Source organism: Myotis brandtii, unplaced genomic scaffold (assembly GCF_000412655.1).
Source record: "Myotis brandtii unplaced genomic scaffold, ASM41265v1 scaffold77, whole genome shotgun sequence".
NCBI lineage: Eukaryota > Metazoa > Chordata > Mammalia > Chiroptera > Vespertilionidae > Myotis > Myotis brandtii.
The window spans coordinates 93891-106778 of record NW_005371082.1 but is presented as its reverse complement, the minus strand read 5'-3'; the positions used below and the strand labels follow the sequence as shown (position 1 = coordinate 106778).

Sequence of the window (12888 nt, the reverse complement as noted above, 5' to 3'; positions counted from 1 at the left end):
AAGATCTTTTAACGTGTCTTTAACTGGTTTTGAAGTGTGTGATGGTGCATTATCATAAAGCAAAATTACTTTGCTGTGTCTTCTGGCCCATTCTGGTCATTTTATGATTAAAGTGTGGTTCAAATTGATTATTTGTTGTTGGCAGCAATCGGTATTAACAGTTTCACCTGTTTTAGAAGCTCATAACACACCATACCTTCCCGATCCCACCAAACGCAGAGCATTGTCTTCTTTCTGAAGAGATTTGGCCTTGCAGTAGATGTTGATGGCTGAGCTGGATCAACCCATGATTTTGTGCATTTGGGATTCTCAAAATAAATCCATTTTCATGGCCAGTCACAATTTGATGCAAAAACGACCTTCTTTCATGCAGTTGAAGCAACATTTTACTGATGACTTTTTGGTCTTCCATTTGTCTTTCGTTCAGTTGATGTGGCACCCATTTTCCTTCCTTTAAAATCTTTCCCATTGCTTGTAAACAATCAGAAATTGTTTGCTGAGCAACGTTTAATCTTTCTGCAAGCTGTTTTTGAGTTTGACACATATCTTCATCCAATAGTACTTGTAATTGTTGGCCTTCAAACTTTCAGTTGACCTGGACATTCTTTGTCTTTCACATTGAAATCATTACTTTTAAAGCGTTTAAACCAGCATTCACAAGTATCTTGAGATGGAGCATATTCACCATAAGCTTCCCGAAGTATACAATAACTTTCAGCAGCACTTTTCTCCAAAATAATGAATTAAAACTTCCCACAAATGCTCTTTTTTTTGGCACAAAATTTGACATTTTTAAGTGTAAACATATCTATGATGTTAAAACCTTCAGCAAATTTGACATATGAAGTTTTGAAGTTTGCTGTCAATACAAAATAGTATACATATCAAATCGCATATATATAAACATATGTGTAACTCCATCTATTGAAAAAAATCCTCATTATTAACTGGTTTATGAATAAACCAACAGAGACTAGAATAATAACACATCAATAAAGCAGATAAAGAAGTTTTATTTTTGAAAAGGAGGAAAAAGGAAGGAAATAAGAAAACTAAGATGGGAAAAGGAGAAGAAAAATGGGAGGAAAAAAAAGAAGTGAGGAAGAAAAAGGTGCAAAAAATAAATAAAAATAATAAAATAAGATGAAATTAAAAATTTAAATAACACATTTAAAAAAATAAAAAAGTAAAGTGTCATTTGCTTCAGCAGAGTTTTAATGCCCCCTGAGAGCTGGTTTAGGACCCCATTCTTCTGTTTCTGTCTGCTAATTCTGGGCTTCCTGTTAGGTACTTAGGTGCTGGCCACTGTCAGGCCCTGTCTTTTGGCTTTTTGCACCCTGCTTGAAGCTCCAAGCGATCCACAGGTCCTCAGCTTGTGTCTGTTTCCACAGGCCCTCTGCTTGTCTCTGTTTCCACAAGCTTTGGTGCAAGCAGGCAGAGCCAATCTGCCCTCTTTGTCTGCCTGCCAACTGTCAGTCTTAATCACTCAAGCTTCTCTTTCTGACAGGGCTTTAGGTGGGGTTGGTGCTATTTTGCTTTCAGAGAATAAGATGGGTATTTTTTCCTGACTCAGAGCTATTCCTCCATGAGTGGCCCAATATATTACTCTAGCCTTGGTTGGTCAGAGATCTTATATGGAGACCAATGGGATTGGCTGGCAACCTGGAGTTTTTATCAGTTTGGTTCCCAGAATAGTAGGGCATACTAGCCCCTCTTCCAATCCAGTCACTGAGGGCTCCTTGGGACTATTCAGGCCCATAACCGTGGCCTCTGCTTTTGTTTCCTCTGTAAAGCTCAAACTGTAGGAGTGGCAGGCTCTATTACCTGCCTTGAGGCTACTGGGAGGGGCTAGCTCTTCTGGGGAGAAATGGCCACTTAGGTTTGGAAGCTTAAGAATGTCCCAGTGCAGGACTCCTGGCCATGTCTCCTTGCCTTGCTTACCTCCCCAGCCTCTCCTCAGACACCTCAAATCTGCGCCAAAGCCTCGGGTGAGTTTTTCAATGGAAAAGTCATGTGTTGTGGGTTTAGAGGATAAAAGCAAAGACAAAACCAAACCAAAACTACTATGAAACTGCACTGTGCTGCTTGGGGCACCTTTCACCTTTCATGGTGCAGCCTTTTGCAGCTGTGGTCTTGGGTCCAGATTCCCTGGCAGTCAGCAGCCCTGTGACCTTTTCCTTTTCACAGTTGGATGTTATGCCTGTCACCAATGGACATAGCTTTGGTGCAACGCAGCTTCCTCCTTATCTTCTTGGCCTGCTGGCTGGTTGCCCGTCTCAAACCCATGTCCCATTCCTACCAGTCTCCAGGCATCCTCTGCCCTTTATTGTTGTAAATTGTCTCTTCACCTGTGTCTAATTTGTTAATTCTGGGTGGATGTTCTCTGATTTAGTTGTATTTCCAGTCTGGCTTCAGGATGAGATGCACAACACGTCTACCTACTGTTGACCAAAAAGCCTTACTGAAAACATAAACTGTCAATTAATATATATAAGATGTTTTATATGCTGTATTCTTACAATAAAGTAAGCTAGAAAAAATTATAAGGAAAAAAAGACACGTTTGCAGTGTTTATTGAAAAAAATCCACATATAATTGACCCTCACAGTTCATACCCATGTTGTTTAAGGATCAACTGTGTTAATAATAGACAAATTAGATTTCAGAGCAAGAGATAAATATCTCAGAGATACTGAGGGTCATTTCAAATGACATAGGAATAAATTCATCAACATTTATGTAGCTAAATATTTATATATCTAATATTTGAGCTTCAAAATACCTGAAGCAAAAGCTGATAGAACTTCAAGAAAAAAAAATTATTAAAATTTATAGTCATAGATTTCAACATGCCTCTGCCAATAACTGATATAACAAACCCACAGAAAATCAATAAAGATATAGGAGATTTGAACAAACTATCTACCTATTTGATATAACTAATATTTACATAGCACTCCTACCAGCAGCTGAATACAGGTTATTTTCAAATGCACAAGGAATATTTATTAATGTTAATTTTTGGATTATAAAACAAATCTAAATAAATATATAAGTATTGAAATCATACAATATATGTTATCTGACCATAATTAATTTTAATAAGACAATAGTAACACAAAAATATCTGAATATTTCCCAAATATTTGGAAATTAAATAAAACATTTATACATAACACATGGGTCAGAAAAGAAATCAAGTAGAAATTAAAGAGTATTTTTAACTAATTAAAAATTTAAAAAATAATATATTAAATTTGGGAGTATGTAGTTAAAGCTGTGTTTAGAGGAAAACTTATAGTACTAAGTGCCTATATTAAAAATAAAGAACATTAATGACTTCTGCATATGCCTTGAGAAGCTAGAAAGAAAGAACAAATTAAACCAAACATAAGAGAATAAATAAAAGAATAAAAAGCAGAACTTTTAAAAAAGAAAACAAAAGCAATAGAGAAACCAATGAAACCAAAAACCAAAAGATCATTCAAAATTAATCAACCTCTAACTAGATTAATCATTAAAAAGAGAGTACAGAAATGGCTAATGTCAAAAATTGTAGAGGGGACACCACCAATGAACCTCTAGACCAGTGATGGCAAACCTTTTGAGCTCAGCGTGTCAGCATTTTGAAAAACCCTAACTTAACTCTGGTGCCGTATCACATATAGAAATTTTTTGATATTTGCAACCATAGTAAAACAAAGATTTATATTTTTGATATTTATTTTATATATTTAAATGCCATTTAACAAAGAAAAATCAACCAAAAAAATGAGTTTGCGTGTCACCTCTGACACACGTGTCATAGGTTCGCCATCACTGCTCTAGACATTCAAAGAATGGTAAGGTGATAATTTGAATAACTGTATGACAACAAATATATTTTTTCCACAGACTATTTGGCAGACTTTCTAACATACAAATACTATCTCAATGACTAACTAAGCCTCTGCCATTCTCATATTAGGTTCCAATTTGAAGTACTTGTTTAATTATATCTATATATAAAGTGACCAAAGAGGATTATTAAGAACTCTTAAGTCTGTTGTGATCTACATTTGGGCCTTACCAATACATTCTTAAATTTTTAATGGTCTTTTATGCATCTCTCTCATAGCTCCTTATCTAAATCACACACTCTGGAGAAAAGATATTATGTCCTATGGCTCTTTTATCTACCTCCTAAATCTAAATATAATGTTGAATGATACATTGTTTTTGCCTAATAAATACAATCAGAATTCAATTCAGATGAATGGCAAAATTAAATATTTACTTTCTACCTTTCTATTATTCTACAAATGGCATAGAATTTGTCTACAGGATATCGCTAGCTAATTATGAAAACTGAAAAACTCATTCACAATCTCTAGATCTCAGCTTCCTCACCTATAAAATGGAATTGCCCCACATTTCACAATAAACATTGCAGTTTTTTAAAAAATGGTCCTTTTGATTATTTGAATGGGCTTATAAAATGTAGATTAAAGTGCAAATGCAATTCAATATAAGAGCTTTTGTTAAGTAATAGAGGGAATATTTATATCATTTTGTTGTTAATATTGTTACAGAGCAATTTCTGCTTTAAATTCTAACAGAAAATGTAGCTAGTAGTGGTATAAATTAATTAGAACTTGTATTCTCACATACCTAAAAGCTAGAAGGGGCAACTCAGACACCAGTTCACACTCACCATTGTTGACGCCATCCTCCGGTCACTAGGTATCTGCTAGGCAATATTCAAGGCATGTGGCCAAGGAAATGTGCCAATGCATGCATCCTTTTCATCAGAAAAGCAAAATCCTGCCTAAAACCCCCAGCCCACCCTCAGCAAATTTTGGCTTATATCTCATTGACCAAAATTGTGTCACTTGGGTGCCCATAGCTACAAGACAGGCTGAGAAAGCAATTAGCTTTTCCAACATCTGCAGTGGAAGGCAGAAAAATAAAAGGGTTTGAGAGTGCCCATTGGATCAGACAGCCCTAGTGGTTCCCAGAAAGCTTATTTTGTCTAGGCACAGGAGTAGACCTCGCAGCTCCTCCCATTCTAGGGGAATGGTAGAAAACAGCATCTAAAGATCTGGTTCTGTTGTAGAACTGTCAGTTGCTAGCTATGACTTTCAGTGAGCTGTAATTTATTTCTTTGAACTCAATTTCCTCATCTATATATCAGAAATAAGGGTACCTACTTCAAATGTGGAGGATAAAATGAGAAAATGGATGCTAAAATTGTGGGTAAATATTTAACTCTTATTATCATGCTAATCTAATCTAATAAAAGGGTGATATGCAAATTAACTGTCACTCTGTCACAAAGATGGAGGTGCCCATAGCATCCGTGCCCCAGCCGAGGAGGGAGGGAGGGCGTCTGGGCAGGCAGCACACACAGCTCGGTGCACATCCCCAGCCCAGCGGACACAATGCAGGGCTGGGGGTGTGCTCTCAGTGGCCGCCGCGTGGCTCGGAGCACGCCCCCACCTCAGCAGACACAACACAGGGGGGCCTCTGTGCGTGAGCTGAAGAGGAAACACCTTTTCTGACCTCTCATTGGCTAAGCTCCCTGTACGCCACCACTCACAGTGTTCTTGGTAACTTGGGTAATAAGAATCCAACAAGGTGATCTAGGGTTTTTCCACCACACTCCTGGAGGAAAAAACTAAGGTCCGCTGCTGAAAGGGCTAAGAAATGTCATATCCTGCCCTAGCCGGTTTGGCTCAGTGGATAGAGCCTCAGCCTGCCAACCGCAGGGTCCGGGTTCGATTCTGATCAGGGCATGTACCTAGGTTGCAGGCTCCTCCCTGGCCGGGGCCCAGGTCAGGGCTCATACAGGAGGCAACCAATCGAAATGTCCTTCTCACATTGATGTTTCTCTCTGTCTTTCCCTTTCTCTTTCAAGCTCTCTAAAAATCAATGGAAACATATCCTCAGGTGAGAAAGAAAGAAAGAAAGAAAGAAAGAAAGAAAGAAAGAAAGAAAGAAAGAAAGAAAGAAAGAAAGAAAGGTTATATCCTATGAAAGACACATCTTGAAAATGCCTAAAGAAAGTTGTCATTTTTTCATGGTGAAGGGACTAGAGTCTGTGTTGATGAAAACACTGTGGCAGCTGCAGTGGCTGGCAGTGGCAGCAGCATCGGGGTGATGGGGCTGGCACCTTCCCCTGATCAGCCCGGTCACCTCCTGCAGAGGGAGGCCAGTCTGCTCCCATGGGGAGCAGGCCTAAGCTGTCAGTAGGACATCCCCTGAGGGATCCCAGTCTGTGAGAAGGGGCAGGCTGGGCTGAGGGACACCCACCCCAGTGCACAAATTTCGTGCACCGGGCCTCTAGTCTATATATATAAAGAGGTAATATGCTAATTGGTCCTAACGGTGTCCCAGTCACGACCGTTCAACAGGCTGTGTGCCCACAGGAGCTGGTGGGCAGGGACGGGTGCGGGGACTTGCACCACTGAGACTTGAGGCTTCTGCCGGGGGCAGCCTCGCCGGCAGATCTAGGAAGGAAAATATTTTTTTTAACTTAACCTAACCTTCTGTTTCCTTATGTACAAAATTAGAATGTGAATACTTCTTATAGCATCGAGTTGTGGAGATAAAGCATGTAAGAGAAGAACACACTCCTAACATATAGTAAGCATTCAATGGATGTTAATAGATTTTTAGTTTTACTATATTTTGTAGCCTGTGTATGTTTGTATGGGTTGTCTATAAATATCCAATTGCTTATATAACCTCTAGGGCAGTGATGGTGAACCTATGACATGCGTGTCAGAGGTGACACGTGAACTCATTTTTTTGGTTGATTTTTCTTTGTTAAATGGCATTTAAATATATAAAATAAATATCAAAAATATAAGTCTTTGTTTTACTATGGTTGCAAATATCAAAAAATTTCTATATGTGACACAGCACCAGAGTTAAGTTAGGGTTTTTCAAAATGCTGACACGCTGAGCTCAAAAGGTTCGCCATCACTGACTTAGGAGCCAGAGGTTCTGGATTGTGAGAGGGATCCCAGATTGGAGAGGGTGCAGGCCAGGCTGAGGGATGCCCCCCCGCCACCGCCCATGCATGAATTTCATGCACCAGGCCCCTAGTTATTTATAACAATGCAACAACAAGTATTAAGGTTACATAATTGGATAAAACATGAAATGCTGGTAAATCCATCTGCTTTCACAAAGCAAGTTGGAGAATTTCTGCCCTTAATAGAGTTACAAAGCACTTCTATAATTCTTTACTTCTGAAAAATCTTTGGAACACATTTGGTTTCCTCTGAGTGAACCATAAAGCACTAATGTGAGCATAAAGCTTCTTTATCTTCCAACAAAGAGCTCAAAAAAATAGTCATCCAACAAATTTTAAAAGTTCTTTTGCAACTATGAGAAGCCTTTGCATTTTAAAAGTAACATGGTACTGCCCTAGCAAGTTTGGCTCAGTGGATAGAGCGTTGGCCTGTGGACTGAAGGGTCCCGGATTTGATTCTGGTCAAGGGCACATGCCCAGGTTGCAAGGTTGAACCCCAGTAGGGGGCATGCAGGAGGCAGCCAATCAATGATTCTCTCTTATTATTGACATTTCTATCTTTCTTGCCCTCTCCCTTCCTCACTGAAATCAATAAAAATATTTTTTAAAATAAATAAATAAAATAAAAGTAACATGGTATTTCTTATAGAAGAGCTAACCATTCTCTGATTTATCTTCTTAAAATATATCATGTCCTAAACATAAATCTGTGATGATGGAGAAATTATTTTATATGAATCTTAAATTTATATACAAATATAAAGATATAATCATTATAAATAATATACAGTTGGCTAATTTCTTAAATCCCTTTCTAGGACTCATCTCTGCTTCTACATTCTACTAAGAATGTGACTGTAAATGCACAGAACTCTGAAGGGGAGGTCACTGGAAGATTAAAAGTGGGTGAGTGAGGCTTCATCACAGTGCTTTGCATATATGTGGTCCATGAACAGTGTGCTAAATTAATGAGTTTGTTTTTTTCTTCTAAAGAATTCAAAGTTATTTATGAACAATCAATGTATGAATTTAGAAAAATATCATGTTGTGCTGACCACAGAGAATAAGTAGCATCAGGGGACAACCATCTGAAGTATTTTAATTAAAGTTATTTTGATTCCAAGAAATAGAGGAGCATTCAAGGTACCACAAGAAACATAATGATTATTACAGGATATAAAAGAATCTCACAGAGACAAAAGAAAAATAACCAAAGTAGTTGGCCTCAAAAAACAGAGACCAGGGGCTGAGACCCGAAAGTATTTGTTTTTTCTCTCTCCCTCATTCTCTCCCTCTCTCTCTACCTCCTCCCTATATGTCCCTCTCCCCCTCTCTGCCATGTACCCCTGCTTCCCAGTGTGTATATTTGCCTCTTTCCCTTGGGTATTACAGCTGCATCTGTTCAAACTTTATATGACCTCCAGGACCTCTCCAGTTTTTCATCTGATTAGTTATAGTTCTCAACACCAACCAACTTAGTCTTTTAATTCCATTAATTCTAAATTCATGACTTATCTTCAACTGAATGCCCTTGGCCAGGCTATGCAAATCTATCCAACCAGAAAAGACCAGAGAATAAGGTCACATGGGAGTGAAGTCACATAAAAACTTGCATGGTAAGAAAAAGGATTCAGGCAAAACAAAAATATATAAAAGAAATAACAAAAGGGTAAGCCAGCATGTAAAAGAAAAATGTATACATTCTCTACACCATCAGCATTCTATATGTTTGCCAAATTTAAGAAATTAGATGGCCCTTTTGATTATGGGAAAATAGATGAAAGTTATACTGCCAACACAAGCTGGTTAACTTTGTGTCTTTTTATTTATTTATTTATTATTTATTTATTTAATTAATGTTTTTATATGTATGATTGAGTTTATTGCAAGAAATTGTAAGAGAAAATGGAGTTGAAGAAAGAAAAGAAGTGAAGACACACCTAAATAGGGGTTTTCACACTGGGCCTACTATCCGCAGGCCTCAGCAGCCCTTCCATGGATCCCTCCAATTCTCTCACATCAAAAGGTTGATCTTGCAAGTAATTTCCATGTTGTAGATCCTCCAGCAAATTTCATAGTTCTACCTCTTCCTTCAGTGGCAAAGCTTCTCATAGTACCTGCATCTATTGATGTCCTCAATGAACACATCCACGCTGAGGATTCTGTTTAAGGTCCTGTATGCCCCTTCCATGTTCCCTTCGTATACCACCACAGTCCTGGCAATGAACTTCACATGTCCTGCTATGACCTTGGAATTAAGTCCTCAATCTGTAAGACCCCAAGCCCTCGGGACCCAGCTGACGTAAAGCCTGCTCACAACAGGAAGTAGAAAAAAACAAACAAACACACGTGTTTCTTCTTTTATTTATTTATTTTTTTAAAATATATTTTTATTGATTTTTTACAGAGAGAAAGGGAGAGAGATAGAGAGTCAGAAACATTGATGAGAGAGAAACATCAACCAGCTGCCCCCTGCACACCTCCCACTGGGGATGTGCCCGCAACCAAGGCACATGCCCTTGACCGGAATCGAACCTGGGACCCTTCAGTCCACAGACCGATGCTCTCTCCACCGAGCCAAACCGGTCTTGGCACGTGTTTCTTCTTTTAAATGGCTGTTTTCACAAAACAGAATAATGTTACATTGGAAACTATAGCTATGTGTAAACCTGATGGTTCCTTTTTATTATACTAATACAAGAACTCCATATTTTATGTTGTTTTAATCTATAACTTATTTCACAAAATTAATTGTATTTCTCTTTTGCTTAGAAGTTTGTTTGATCACTAAGTCCAGTGAAATTCTCAGTGTATCTAGAGATGAACTTGAGCTTATTGGGCATACATGTTCTTGAAACTTGTCTAAGTCAAGTGATATGTTCTTGGTTAATTATGTAGTATTATAATTTATCTTTACAATCATTTCTTAAAATTCTTTAAATGACTAGCTTTAAAATGTTTGCAGGATTTTGCCCATTTTTGTCATTATTTCAACAAACATTTATCAAATGCCTATGTACCAGTTTCTATATGCTGCAAAGTAATTAATAACATATAAGTGTTATTATTTTTTAGAAATTACAAAAGTAAATAACTCCTTTTATATTCTTAAAAATGATTTAAAACAAATCCTCATTTCCTCACTTAATTTTTGGTTAAATGTGGATTTTCATATATCATCCAAGGGAATTAGAAATAATAGAAGTCTGTTACCAATTTCATGAATAAAAAAACGAAACAAAACTGAAGCACTAAAAAAGCTAATTTGCTCCAGAAGGAACAGCTAGTTAGTAGAAAAGTCAAACCAGGAATGACCCCAGGACTTGTTTCTCTCAGCCAGGAGTGTTTCCACTAGCCCTCCCTCTCTCTAACCAGATTTCCTTAAATTATGGCATGCCAGTAACTGTTACAGCTATTGCAAATATAGTTACCATTTTTGACAACAAAGAATTTACTGGGGGAAAAAGTTTCCCATTGGAATTACTTTGGTTTAAACTGTTAGCCTCAAATCTTGACTTTTAACCTTAGTTTCATGCCTGATCACTAAAATTAGTAATTTCTATTAAATAATAGAGTCCCGATGCACAAAATTCATACAAGGGACTCGGCCCCCACCGCTTCGGCTTCATCTGAAGGACATCCAAATGACATCCGGTTTAATTAGCATATTACGCTTTTATTATTATAGATTTGGTTGGAAAGCCTCTTATGTTGAAAACCCTGAGCTAAGGATTATAACTCAGTTCACCAAATCCAAGATTATTTTCAGTAGATGACTTCTGACAATCAAAGTCATTCCAGCCTCACATTTTCTAAAAGAAGTTAAATTTAGCCAATCCAGATATTAAAATGTAACTTATGTGAACTAGCCAAATTAACCCCATTTAATTAAATGAATAATTATTTATCATTAAACCACTGAAAAAAATGGCAATCAATACAGTCAAAACCAAAAGTCTTAAATTCCAAAAGAAATCAAGCATTGAAAAGCAAGCACTAATAGCTAGCATTTCAAATCTTTGAACTATGTTTTTTCTTTTCTTTTTATTAAATTTATTTGGGTGATATTTGCTAATAATTTATATAGGTATCAAGTGTATATTTCTATGATATACATAATCTTCATGTTGCATTATGTGCCCACCACCCAAAGTCAAATAATCATCCATCACCATATATTTGACCCTGTTGAACTAAAAGATATCAAATCATAAGCAACAATAATAGAATCTTACCTTATAAATTCAGCTCTGGTCACTACAGTTAATTTTCTTTTGATTTAAAATAACAGAAACTCATTCTGGTTAGCTAAAAAATGAGACACGCTCAGAAGTATGCAAATTGTACTCAGATGGGTTTGTGAGATTTGATATTTGTTTTGAAATGATGTTATCTTAAATTCAAGCAATCACAGTGGAGTGGGGAGGGCTGTTAATGAGGCATATTGTATGACAGGAAGAATTTGATTGTATTTTCACTAGACAAACCCTAAGCCAATTTCACAAATTCATCAGATCATAAAACCTTCCTTTATTTATTTCCTGTATGTTTTATTTATTTCCTTCCTTACATTAAAAATTAATTTTACCAGGTAGCTGTTTTACTTATCACCAAGATAGAATTTAAATTTTATTTCTTAAAGACCTTTTCTACAAAAGATTACTTGCTCAGTTCTAATCCATGTCCAGCTAGGTTATAAAAACTAGTAGGTTATTAATAAGAGTTAAAAGATCAATGATAAACTTAATTATTTTAAGAGATTACTATCCCTATTATTTTGGGCTTGTTATCTTTGGAGAACAATTTTTTCTGAAGTGGAAAACATATTTAAATTTAACATTCAATGTCTATATTTTTAATAATATTAAAATGAAACTTTATTCACTACTGTACCTTTATTTAAATAGTACCCTTTACTGGAGTGCCTCCTTCTCCCTCAGTAGGGAACCATAAAGTGTTTCCTCAAGGTCCATTCAGATATCATCTCCCCCAGCGTTCTTTTTCTGACCCCCAGGGTGGACCATCAATTACTTGTCGAGGTTCTCATTGAACATTGTCCATGCTAGTATCGTGGCATCTATCAAATTGTCCTGGAACTAAATTTATATGCTTTTTTCTTTTATAAACTATGAACTTATAAACTGTGAGCTACATCTCACTCACTTATATATCCTCAATTTTTATAGCACAGGACCTTGAGCATAAAAAAATACAATAAATTTGTGTTGAACAGAAACTACATTTTCTTTTATCTAAGCAAATGCTTATATGGTTTGTTACTAAGAAAAATTAGGCAACTAAATTCATTTGTTGAAGATTTCATCAATATATACAAAACAATGATTACAGAAAAAAGTCATTAATTTAACACCTTTTACTTAATAAAGCCTCCTAAAATTGTTATATAAATCTCCAGCAAGCAAAACTATTTGAACTCTTACTGGATAAATTATTTCAGATTTTTTTCTTCTTAATTTTAAACTCAGATAACTGTATATTGAAGATAACTGTATATTCATCATTTAATGAAAATCAGCGTTTATACATAAGGTATATCAGTGACCCAGGTATATGATGACACTGAATCACTGGGTGACTGAGTCTGAGTGAAAGCTCAAAAGAGCAAAAATACAAGCAACTATCAAAAAAATTAAGGCAGGCTTCCTTAAGAGAAAGAAGATAAAAGAGGAAAAAATGAATCCACTTTATAAGGGACACACACACACACACACAAACACACACTCTTTTTTTAAAAAAAAAACACAATGTTATCATTTTTTTAATTAAATCTTTATTGTTCAGATTATTAGTTGTTCCTCTTTTTTACCCCCATAGCTCCCCTCCACCAGGTTCCCACCCCCACCCTCTGC

At 36.5% G+C, this 12888-nt stretch overlaps 1 protein-coding gene and 1 pseudogene across 2 annotated transcripts in view; one reads left to right on the top strand and one right to left on the bottom strand.

Moving 5' to 3' along the window:
• Positions 1-12888, top strand: part of SGCG (sarcoglycan, gamma (35kDa dystrophin-associated glycoprotein)) — a 152015-nt gene that overhangs the window by 69704 nt on the left and 69423 nt on the right. For both annotated transcript variants that reach the window (XM_005883134.2, XM_014530749.1), the window contains exon 4: positions 7837-7924. In XM_005883134.2, the coding sequence (XP_005883196.1) occupies positions 7837-7924 (88 nt within the window). The remainder of the gene's footprint in view (positions 1-7836; positions 7925-12888) is intronic.
• On the bottom strand, positions 9000-10669 carry LOC102262464 (annotated as a pseudogene).